Source organism: Molossus molossus, unplaced genomic scaffold (assembly GCF_014108415.1).
Source record: "Molossus molossus isolate mMolMol1 unplaced genomic scaffold, mMolMol1.p scaffold_m16_p_13, whole genome shotgun sequence".
Classification (NCBI taxonomy): domain Eukaryota; kingdom Metazoa; phylum Chordata; class Mammalia; order Chiroptera; family Molossidae; genus Molossus; species Molossus molossus.
The window spans coordinates 85,552,220-85,564,222 of NW_023425348.1; the positions used below are offsets into that span (position 1 = coordinate 85,552,220).

General features: G+C 46.9%; 2 protein-coding genes across 2 annotated transcripts; one reads left to right on the forward strand and one right to left on the reverse strand.

Moving 5' to 3' along the window:
- The first annotated feature begins 722 nt into the window (after window positions 1-722).
- SELENOH (selenoprotein H) lies at window positions 723-2,785 on the forward strand. Its single transcript, XM_036259211.1, has 4 exons — window positions 723-867; window positions 955-1,100; window positions 1,209-1,339; window positions 2,166-2,785. Exons 1-3 carry the CDS (start codon window positions 746-748, stop codon window positions 1,307-1,309), a joined length of 369 nt encoding a protein of 122 aa, XP_036115104.1. The 5' UTR covers window positions 723-745; the 3' UTR covers window positions 1,310-1,339; window positions 2,166-2,785.
- Window positions 2,786-3,057: 272 nt separating this feature from the next.
- BTBD18 (BTB domain containing 18) lies at window positions 3,058-10,079 on the reverse strand. Its single transcript, XM_036259891.1, has 2 exons — window positions 9,956-10,079; window positions 3,058-5,069 (listed from the first exon to the last, which is right to left on the reverse strand). Exons 1-2 carry the CDS (start codon window positions 10,077-10,079, stop codon window positions 3,058-3,060), a joined length of 2,136 nt encoding a protein of 711 aa, XP_036115784.1.
- Between the last annotated feature and the right edge of the window lie 1,924 nt (window positions 10,080-12,003).

The window sequence follows — 12,003 nt, forward strand, 5'->3', positions numbered from 1 at the left end:
GTGAGGTGGGGCCTGGAGGAGAAAGCCCGTGGGCAGGATTGGGATTTCACTTACCCTCCTACCTGCTCTCCCACACCCAGTTGACGGTTTTACATAATAAAGAGACTGGGATTTTCTTTTGATTGCGCCTCCTGTCTGTTCCTTAAGTGTGTAAAAAGCCAGGCAACCACAAAGGAATTGCCTAACTTCTTGGTGACTTCAAAGGCCATTTTCATTAGTTTCACCAAATGCCAGTCATTGGTACCTAGGATTGGGGAGTGTTGGGGAAGGCCCGTTTCCGTAAATCCAGAGTACCGATCACATCGTATTAGATTGTAGAATTGGCCCCGGATTGGGCCCGGGTCCCAGAGAGGAGGTTTTGAGGGCTGGGGGTCGAGTTCACCATGAACACTACTTACCCGGTCCTGTGGTTACAGAAAAACCTGAAACCTCGCTTGAGTTTAGAGCTACCTAGTCCCCGCCCCTGCTGTGTCTGCCCTCAGGCGCAGGTAAATCTGATGCTTCCCGGGTCACCCCGAGCCTGTGTGCCCATTGGCTGTGCCCGAAGGTCCCGCCTCCCCATTACGTGTGGCCGCGCCACGCTTTCCGCTGCTTGGGAGAGGTTTTGTTCTGGGAGCGGAGCCTTTGGCCTGCAGTTTGGAACTCTGAGAGGGGCTGTCTGTTTCCTCGTGGCCGCCCAGTGGCCGTGTCTGCACCCTGTTTCCGCCCCAGGTCGGCTCGGTTCCCGGCCCGGGCTCCAGGTGCTATGGCTTCCCGCGGGAGGAAGCGGAAGGCCGAGACGGCGGTGGTCGCAGCAGCTGAGAAGGTGGAGAAGCAGGCTGGTGGCCAGAAGGAAATGGAGGAGGCGACTATTGTTATCGAGCATTGGTGAGGGGTCTGGAGAGTCACTGGGAGGGGAACAAGGGCGTCGCACACCCAAGGCCCTGGTCTCTGACCCTCCCCGTCTCTCCGTAGCACCAGTTGACGCGTGTACGGGCGCAACGCCGCGGCCCTGAGCCAGGCGCTGCGCATGGAGGCCCCGGAGCTTCCAGTGAAGGTGAACCCTGCCAAGCCCCGGAGGGGCAGCTTCGAGGTGACGCTCCAGCGCCCGGACGGCAGTAGTGAGTAGGGGCCCTGGTCTGAGAAGAGAGGGCATGGGTCCGAGGAGAGGAAGGGCTGATATACAGCTGGGAGAGAGAGTAATCTCTCTTCATTCGGTCTTTCTCCAGGTGCGGAGCTCTGGACGGGGATTAAGAAGGGACCTCCACGAAAACTCAAGTTCCCTGAGCCGCAAGAGGTGGTGGAGAAGCTGAAGAAGTACCTTTCGTAGGGATGTTTGGGCAGAAAGTCTCACGCCGAGGTTTGAAATCGGGCCGAGGGGCAAGGGAGGGATTGGGTGATTTTGATGCGGATATTTTGCAAAGCAACCCTTACGATTAAGCCGCATTTAACCCAGGAGGCACATTTTTGTTTGTTTTCATAACTCTTAACTGTTCTCAGTTATTTCCTCCATTGGGAATACCTCTCCCTTTTTACTGGTAGGAAAAACTGAAATCAGCAAAAGTATTTTACTGTTTTCTGTCTAGTGTGCCTTTTGCTTATTTCCATGTTTCATTTCATCGTCTTTCAGCTAAGTCTTAAAACAAATGACCTATGGAAATGCAATTTATAGCCTTTGAAGATGCAGTTAATTATTGCCCAGGGGGTATGGGCCGGTTTTGTTAAAAATTTGTTTCCACGTCCCTGATGGCAAGTGGTTTGATTCTTTGAAGTGATTGTAAATCCCACCAGTTCCCTCTTTTATGAGTTAAACAAAATCACTGACACGTGTTTATTTGTATGGGTTGTGATTTCCCCCTTTTATTGGCAAAGTCTTTGTCTAACTTCACATATACTTACCCCGACTTGTTCCTAGTAGGGTCTTTCTCTTAATAGTCCAATGTGGTAACACTTCATTACTGTACTCTCTTAGTCACTTGGATTTGATCTTGTCTTCATCCCTAGTGCTTCATGCAGTGCTTTGGCATGTGCTAGGCACTTGATATATTGAGATGTGGGAGGAGGATGCAATCCTTGAGCTCTCCTGAGTCTTTGGGTTCAGGGGTGGGAGAGCATATCTTCCTCAGGCTATGTGATTGCCTGGATCCCTTTTCTAACTTTTTTTTTTCTCTCTCTCATTTTCACAGCCTTCTATCCCTGGTGATGTTGGGAGCATTTATGATGGGACATGGCCAAACTTCAGTCATGTGCCTGAAGCTACGGTTTCTTCCCCTCCAGAAGTGATGGTTCAGTTGTGAGGCAACACTCTAGTAAGACACTGAAAAGTTCTTAGATTTGGTTTGTTTAATAAAAGTTGAAATAAAGTACTTGAGTAATAAAGTAAAACTTAATTTTATGGTAAAGGATGAAAGCCAGTAACCAATGAACCTGAAACGCCCAGGGTGTCTGGTAGAGCATATGGAAAACTTGTAAAATTTTGGGGGGAAAGTAAGTAATTTTTTAAAAAGCAACTGTATCTTTTTCAACTCACTTCTTGGAAGTGATGATGGAAGTACTTCCTCCTGGCCCCGACAGAGGTTTTGGCTAGACTTCTCATACAGGGAATAAGTAAGCCCCACACATAGGTGCTAGACAATGTCCTGTCCCTCCCATCTACTTTGTGTTCCAGCCCAGCACCGCTTCACACCTTCTGGAACATTTTCTGACAAAGAACTACTGCAAAGGGTGTACTTAATTTTTCCTGAGTTAGCAGTGCCTCATAACCTGGGAGACCTGGCCTTGGCTATTACCTATGACCCACCAGAGTTGGGACCACACAGTTTATTGTTCTACCTGTCACTGGAAAGTAGATTATAAGGAACTAAGATGGTTCAAGTTCATAATTTTCTACCCATGGTACTAAACTTCTGCCCTACTCCCAAAATCTAGGGAGGGGAAGGCGGGGCCTGCAGAGAGCAAGGAGTATACCTGCCTCTTGTGCTAAGAGGACAGACATGTGCTAGCCTGTCTTCCTATACCACCTTTGCTAGCCAACATTTCCCATCCTCCCAGTACCCCTAAACTGCCTTCCCCATTCCACTAGGTTAGTATGTCTACCTCTGTTTCTGACTCTGAGGAAGGGTCAGGCCATACAGAGGGAATACTGGTGGGCACCAGCCTTCCTTCTGATGTCCAGTCTTCTACATCAATCTCTTCCTCTTCAGGGCTGGCAGGAAGTGGGTCTAATGGCTCGGAGTTGCTAAGCACCTCCTTGCCTGGTTCTGAAGCAGGATACAACACCTCTTCCATAGTTAGGGATACTTCCAGCCCAGTCTCCACCCAGTTAGAAGAGGGAGGTGAGAGGTCCCCATAGGACCTCTGGGGAGGGTCAAGGGAGTCAATATGGAGAAGTTTGTTCCTCTGACCATCCAGTGGCTGGGAGCTGGAAATTTCTCGGTCTTGAGTCCAAGAGTGTCCTACTGAAAGCACCTCCCCTTCACTAATCTTAGAGGGCATGACAAAGGGGCAAAAGGGTTCAATTGGCTCTTTGTTCTCACCAACAGGTTCTTTTTCCAATCCTGTGAGCTCCCTGGGCCATAGTTCCATGTCTGGTAAATACCATTCTTCCCCTTCGGTCCAGTTCTTTCCCGTTTCTGTCAGGTGATAACTTGGGGTCGTACAGCCCTCAGCCCCGGGACTCTCCAGAGATACTGTAGGTGGCTCAATGTCTGAGCCACATAGCATGAAGTCCAGGATCTCCTCCAGCTCACTGGTGGCAGCAACACTTGTGATTCGGTACTCCTCAGCTTCACAGGGCTGCTCCAGCAGGGCTGTGTCAAATGCATATGGCTCTCTGCAGTCAATATCAAACCCAGGTTCCTTCCCTACCAGCTCTGGACTGGAGCCAAACTCGGACTTCACCACTGGGTGTTCTGGGGAGTGGCTAGCAGAGAGCAGAATGTCTTGCAGCCTGGAGCACACTGGGGAGTCCTGACACAAGTCTGTTCTAGATGACATTCCCTGCTGGTTAACTGAGGATGGCTGAATCCCTGGAGGCTCTTCTGAGTCTCCAGATTCTGGGATATGAGGGCTATCTTTAGAGGTTTTCAGGGGAGGCTCTTGCACCACCTCCCAGCAGGTCCCATTGACAGTCTTCCTAAGTTTCACTCTCCCAATCTGCCCCTCCTCTGCAGAGTCTGAATTAGGTGCCCTGACTTCAGGGCTCCACTTCTTACTCCCACCTGTCTTTCCTAGACCAGATGGGCTTTGGGTGCTCTGTAGAGGACTAGCTCTCCCTGATTTATGCTTGTCCTCTAGCACTTCTTTATTTATACTTTTCTGTCGCCAAAGACGCCGGCCAGGGGCTGATGGCACTGAACTGGGTCCACTTAAAATGCTGGAAGGCTTGGATGTACAGACATCAGGTGGTGGCTTTGAACGACTCAGCCTGATCTTTCTGGGCAAGAGTCGCTTATCCACAGAGGGGTACAAACTGGGTGGGGAAAGCTCTGTAGGACCAAGGATAGGCTCACTCTTGTTCTCTTTAGATCCTTGACTGTGGCTTGATGGTGAAGAGCTTTCTTCTTGCAGAGGTGGGCAGGCTCTGGCCTTCCTCTTGAGCAGAAGAGTGCCAGATGAGTTCTCTGCATTCCGTCGGTTGCTCTTGTCCTGGGCCCCCTCATCCTTCCCTGACTTCAGTCTCACTGCTCCAAGGGGACAGGGAGTCTGGGTAACAGGTGGAGTTCTAGGGCAGTGGCTGGATGCCAGCACCCTGGCAGAGATTGGTGCAGCACTGGGAGGTTGTAAGCACTCCCGGTTCAGTCTTCGACCCTGAGGGGCCTTCACCAACTTCCCACCCTCTAGCTGAAGGGATTCTAACTCAGATATGTGGAGCTGACGGGCAGCAGAAAGCACGTCTTGGGCTTCTTCTAGAGATACTTCCATCTCTGAGGTATATAGGAAGTCCACCAGCTTCCTAAGTGTCCTGATCTTCAGGCCCCCCAGCTCCAGCAACACCTTACAACCCTGAGCTGGCTTCTCCCTCTCCAGGCGCTCTGTGAAGAAGGGGCTGCAGGCAGACAGGATACAGCAATGGGCTGGGACTACCTCACCTGGAGGGAAACCCAAACACTTAGTTATCTCACACGGACTGGCATGTTCATGAGCTAAGCAGATATTACTACCCCAAACGTGTTGCCCTTTCTCTCAGTTTCCCTCCATGGAAGTTCAAGTAGAAGGAAAAATTGTTCCTTTTGCCTTCCTGAAACCTCGTGCTATTACCTAGCTAACTCAAAATCTAGTTTGGACATCACTTCTTTCAGAAAGTCTTCCCCCACTTCACCCCAGGTCTGGGTTTGGTGCTCCTGGGCACAGAAAGATATTCTGGAGCTATCATAGCACTTAGCTATCTGTATGGTCCATCTTCACTAAACAAGGACAGATCCCATGCCTGTCTTGTTCACTAAGGTATACCCAGTGCTTGACACAGAGTAGGGGATCAAATACTTGAATAAACTTGTGACTCACATGAGTGTAAAAAAATGTATAGAAGCTGCTTGTGATCTAGTAGAAAGGGCATGAGCTTTAGATAGAGACAATCAGCTAAATTCTCTTTTGAACTCTATCAGGCAGTGGTCTGTCCTAGCCACCTTCTCATTTACTGGGCACTTTGTGGGCAATCTCAGTCTCTCTGATGGCTTCAAATAACAAAGGCTTGCTGATGACTCCCAGATCCTACCTCTGCCCAGATAGCTTTCCTGAGATATTGAACATGACATAGCCTGCATGTCTACATGGGTGTCCCACAACTACCTCCAATGGAACCTTTCTAGTAAGTGAACTCATTCCTCACCTACTAAAACCACCTGTTTCTTACTTCAAAATAAGGTCATATTTCACTCAGCTGGTCAAACCTGAGCACTAGAAGCTATCTTTGATTCTGTCTCCCTTACCTACAGCATCTAATCAAACAATAATTTTAAAAAAGCGAATACTTTTTTGAGTCCTTATTATGTGCCAGGTATTATTCTAAGGGTTTTACCAATATTCATTTAATCTTCACCAGACCTCTATGAAGTAGCTATTGTTATTACAGATGAGTCAATTTTGACAGTTAAGTAATGTGCCCACAATTATATGGTTAGTAAGTAGCAAAAAGATTTGAACCCAGGGTTCTGGCCACAGAGTCTATACTCTCAACTGCAACAAGTTTTTAAAATTCTCTCTTTTTTTTAAATCCTCACCCAAGGATATTTTTCCATTTATCTTCAGATAGAGTGGGAGGGAGGGAGGGAGAAAGTGAAATAGAGAAACACTGATGTGAGAGACACATCAACTGGCTGCCTCCTGCACGATGCCAACCAGGGCTGGGGACCAAACCGCAACTGAGGTACATGCCCTTGACCGAAGTTGAACCCATGACTCTGGTCCGCGGGCCAGCGCTCTAACAGCTGAGCCAAACCGGCCAGGACTTAAAATTTTCTTTAGTAGCTCAAAAGCCAGACATTTCTCTCTACTCACAATGCCTTAGTTAAGGCCACCATTCCCTGGATTACAAAACAGCCTCCTATCTGGGCCCCTGAATAATCCAATAATTCCTATGCAGCCTGAGTGCTGTTTCTAAAAGGTATCTGATTACAACCTTAAAACTTGTAAATACAATTCCCCATGTTTTTTTTTTATCCTCACCCAAGGACATTTTTGCATTTATCTTCAGATAGAGCTGGAGGGAGAGAGGGGGGAAGAGAAAGAGAGAGAAACATCGATGAGAAAGGGACACATGGAGTGGTTGCTACCCACACGACCCAACCAGGGCTGGGGACAAACTGCAACCGAGGTACATGCCCTTAGCGGGAACCAAACCCAAGTCTCTCTGGACCGCAGGCCGATGCTCCAACCGCTGAGCCAAATTGGCCAGGGCACAATTCCCAATGTTCTAAGGACAAGACCTACGTCCTTTGCATAATACTTCAGGCTTTACATGGCGCTGCTAACTTCTCTAGCAGTATCTCTGGTCAAGACACTTCCTGTAGTCTGCACTCTAACCATACATAAGACGCCACTCACAAATCCCTGTTCACATCTCTAATTCTCTGTAATTCTGTTCTCTGCCTGGGAAAACCTTTCCCTACTTTCTCCTCCTGTATGTCCTTCAGACCTCACCCTAAGGGGTTATTTCTTCCAAGAAAATCTCCCTAAACCTGACCCCCAACCTTAAGTCTAAAGGATGCTGCTGTATCAGCCTATACTTACCCCAATATGTTATTTATCACACTGCATAGTTACCTGAATACACTGGTTATTTGAGTTTCTCCCCTTACCTGATTTCCTTACGAGGAAGGACTTTATCTTCATATATACTGTATGCCCATGCCAATGCAGTGTAGAATACAACAGATAATCGATATATTTTTGTTTATTCTGAATTAAGGAATGAATTCCAACACCACCTACTTAAAGAACTAACAGGCAAGTCAACTCTCTGGGCCTCAATTCATTCACCATATATATAATGTTATCTCACAAGGCAGTTATAAGAGACACTATACTATAGTGTATGTACTATGTAAATTGTAAAATGCTGCACAATATTGGTTGTCAAAATCCTTTTTTATAAATGAGCTGAACTCCAGAGAGATGAAGTTACTTGCCTATTTGTCACTTAGTTAACTAAGTAAAATGCTAGGACTTAAACTGACTTCTAGTCTTGGGCCTTTCCCACTACAGTTGTCCCTCACCACTTTGCGCTTTGACTTTCACGGCTTCACTCTATTGTGGTTTTTTCAAGTATATTCATTAAAAAGTTGATCGAGACAGTGAAAATGATACAGCGCACGCTTGGTTGTCTGAGTCAATTATATACCCTTGTATTACAATTAAAATTACAGTACGTATGGACTGTAGGCCTATGTATTTGAGCACCCCAGGAATCCTTCAATGCCAGGTGCAACTGCTAGAGTCTGGAACGGATTAACCACGAGGGACGACTATACCAAGCTCAACCTCATGAGGATTTAACATTTCAAATATAAAGGGAAGGGGTAGAAGGAAGCTATGTATACAGGGGTGGGAGAAAGTAGGTTTACAATTGTGCGTAAGCCAAACACAGTTTATTCTTAACCTTTTTTTTTTAAATCCTTGTCCGAGGACATTTTTCCACTTTTGTTCAGATAGAGTGGGAGGGAGAGAGAGACAGAGAGAAACATCAATGTGAAAGGGACACATCGAGTGGCTGCCTCCCGCACAACCTAACCAGGGCCCAGGACAAACTGCAACCGAGGTACGTGCCCTTAGCGGGAACTGAACCCGGGTTTCTCTGGACTGCAGGCTAACGCTCTAACCGCTGAGCAAAACCGGCCAGGGCAGTTTATTCTTGTATTAATTATTTATTCGTGTTTTATATATTTTTCCATATGAACAACTGTAAACCTTCTTTTGCCAACACCTGCATTTTAGGTCTAAAAACAACAAAAACCATCAATTTGAAGACAAGGAAAAAAAAAGCACCAGCCTGGTTAGAAAATGGGAAATACATAATAGTATCATCTAACACTTACATTATGCTTAGTACATTAAAATCACTGTTCTAGGTGCTTTACATATGTTAACTCACTCTTCACAACCATTCCATTTTGATATTCAAGTTTTATAGAATTTCTGCTTAAAAAAACTTTAGTTTCATTTTTTTAAATCCTCACCTGAGGACATTTTTCCATTTTTGTTCAGGTAGAGTGGAAGGGAGAGAGAGAGGAAGAGAGAGACAAAGAAACATCAACCTGAAAGGGACAAATCGACTGGTTGCTCCCGCACGACCCCAACCGGGGCCAGGGACAAACTGCAACCAAGGTACGTGCCCTTAGCGGGAACCGAACCCGGGTCTCTCTGGACCTCAGGCCGACGCTCTAACCGCTGAGCCAAACCGGCCAGGGACAATTAGTTTCATTTTTTAAGAGAAAAAGAGCACAGTCTCATTTATACTCCTGCAAACACAACTGTCCTAGAAACAAACAGCTCTTTACCAAATAGCTTATAGTGCTCAAAGGTGGTTATACATTTTTTTCTGGTTATGTTCTCTTCTCCCTGGTCCTAAAGTCATTTTATCTTATTCTATGAGAATTTTCAGTTGAGTCCCCACTACTGTAAATCTTAACTTAATGTCATTGATAGGTTCTTAGAAACTGGAACTTTAGCCCTAGCCCGGCCTGTGTGGCTCAGTGGTTAAGCGGTGACCCAGGCACCAAGAGGTCACCGGTTCGATTCCTGGTCAGGGCACATGCCCAGGTTATGGGCCTGATCCCCAGTGGGGGGCAAGCAGGAAGCGGCCAGTTGATGTTCCCTCTCATCTATGTTCTCTCTCATCGATGTTTCTGTCTCTCCCCCTTTCCCTCTCTCTCTAAAAAACCAATAAAGAAAAAAAAAACTAAAGAAAAAAGAAACTGGAACTTGAAGCAAAATAACTATAAAGAAACCAATTTTACCATAGACTAATATAAACAAGAGTTAAGTTCCTATAGCATATTTCTGGTCACAGAAGTGTCACCCAACTTCTAAATAAAGAACAACCAAAATACTTCTAATGTTAAACACTGAAATAAATGTGAGGTATATATACACTTGAGAAAAATTAATAAAAACAAGTCAGATAATTATTTTCCAACCGGCTTATTCCAGTTTAGGGTTGTAGGTGGGGTGGCCAAAGCCTATCAGGCATCTCAGGGCTCAAGGCAGGAACCAACCCTAGAGAGGATGCCCTTCCATTGTAGTGTACTTCCAAACACACCCCTATACCCACTCAGACTGGGCCAATTCAGACATGCCCATTAACCTAACATGCACATCTTTGGAGTGTGGAAGGAAGTAGCATCAAGACATGGGGTGAAAGCACAAAATCCACACAGACAGTGTCCCCAACCAGAAATCAATTTTATTTTTCTCAATGTTATAATGAAACAATACTGAACAAAATGATGTTATTCGAGGAACTGCTGTAGTCTCTTACCTTCTGCCTGCAGAAGGACATCACAGAACACCCCACTCTGTTGCTGGTGATAAAGCTGCAGAAAAGCCAACCGGAGGAACCGGGAATTCCTGTATATGATTTTGGGACTGGCAGGAGAACACATGTTGATCTATTAACAAACCTAGGTTTTCCTAGATCAGATTCCTGTGGGTAAGAGAATACATTTCAGAACCACGGTTACACCTAATTTGTTTCGTGTGTGTGTGTATCTTTAAAGTGGCAGGGAAATTTAAAAGATAATAGGATGAGTTGAGTGCCAATATTACTTCAAGAAAGACTATCATAGTTGTTTCATGTAGGAACTAAAAGATAAGTCTAGATTTGAATTTCAGGTAAATGACCTACCTTCTGAGGCTCACTTTTCTCATCTATGAAATGGGAATGGTAACTAGTTAATTCTTAGGGCTGTTTCAAAGATTAAATGAGTCTGTGCAGATAAAATTGCTTAGCACTGTGAGTGCCTAGCACATATAACTATCACCCCCAAAATGGTAGCTGTTATTATCATCCTTTAACTTTTCTCATTCACATTACTGTTGAGAGTCAATTTCTATAGTGCTGGCTACTCTTATCCTTTCTTCCTGAGCACCACACTTAAGAGTTCCACAGGTATAATCCTCAATTTAACATTGAAGAAACAATACTGAACCCTAGCCAGTTTGGCTCAGTGGTTAGAGCGTCAGCCTGCGGTCCGGAGAGACCCTGGTTTGGTTCCCACTAAGGGCATGTACCTTGGTTGCAGTTTGTCCCTGGCTCTGGTTGGGTCATGCGGGTGGCAGCCACTCGATGTGTCCCTTTCATGTTGATGTTTCTCTCTCTCCCCCTTCCACTCTATCTGAACAAAAAATGGAAAAATGTCCTCGGGTGAAGATTAAAAAAAAAAAAAGAAACAATACTGAGTATAAAATTCTCTGGTAATTGTCTCTTGAGCTCACTCTAGCTCACCTTTTCTCTGAGCTCACTCTAGCACACTAACCAGCAGAGGGTGCAGTCAAGGAAAAGCTGCTGGAGTTGGCGGGAAGGTCCCATACAGAAACCAGGACACTGCCACCCTTAGTTCAGACGTTCTTGACCAAAGTGAGCCTGATTCCACCTAGAAACTGGCAAAGAATCTGGCCTTTAGGTTTGTCAGTCTGGTTGAATACTTGGCTAACAATGGAGCAAGGATAAGTAAGCATTCTACCCCAACCAAAACAAAGTGGATATTGTGACTTCAGTTCCAGCTTTTTGCACTGAACCCCTTATACTCACTGCACAGCTGGTGTTCCTCTCCTGCCATGCAGTTTTCTGTCGGGTGGCACTGAGGATCCGAAGAGTTAACATCAAACTATCAGGAAAGAAGAGTGAAAAGGTAAGTTAAGAAAGGGTAGGCTCAATTCCGACCCCAGCCAGAGAAATGGCGATGGAGGCTGGCAGGTGTTGCAAGGGCCCAAAACCGAGGCCTTGCGGAAGCTTCCCAACCCACTAGCTCCCGCCTTGCCCCCAGGCCCGACCTGAAGTAGCTCCGCAGCGGGAGCAGCTCCGGCCGGCCTCTCTGTGCGTGGGTCCTCTGCCCAGCTTACCTTGCTTCCTCTCAATGTCCAGCCTCGCAACGTGAGGATTATTTTTTAAAAAGCAGCACAGGTGGGTGAGTCGCCTGAGGTTCTTCTCCTTGTCCAGACCAAGGAATCGGGGTTGGAGAAGACAGCAGGGCTTCAGGGAAGGGCCTGCAAAGCTGGGCGCCCTCCCCCAACTCCTCTGATGAGACTTCTCCGCGCGAAGGTTTCTGGGAACGGACTGCGGGGATCTCGGAGGCCGGAATTCAGGGTTCACCCTCACCGCCAGCTACGGCCACACGGGCTTTGCAGCCACCCTTTCGCTGGTGCCCTCTTGCCGCCACCGGTCCCGGCACCCTCATGCACTGGGAGGTGGTGACCGCGAAGACCTGAGGCCACGCGGCTGGGCCACACACCTCGCGCCGCTGCCCTCGCGCACTGCGCGTCGCGGGGCCGACGTCCTTCTTCCGCCCCAGCTCTCGGGCTCCGTCT

Coding starts and splice junctions, on each gene's coding strand:
- BTBD18 (XM_036259891.1), bottom strand. CDS start 10,079: ATGTGTTCTCCTGCCAGTCCCAAAATCATATACAGGAATTCCCGGTTC. Junction 5,070..9,955: donor TGTCCTTCTGCAGGCAGAAG/GTAAGAGACTAC, acceptor GTTTCCCTCCAG/GTGAGGTAGTCCCAGCCCAT.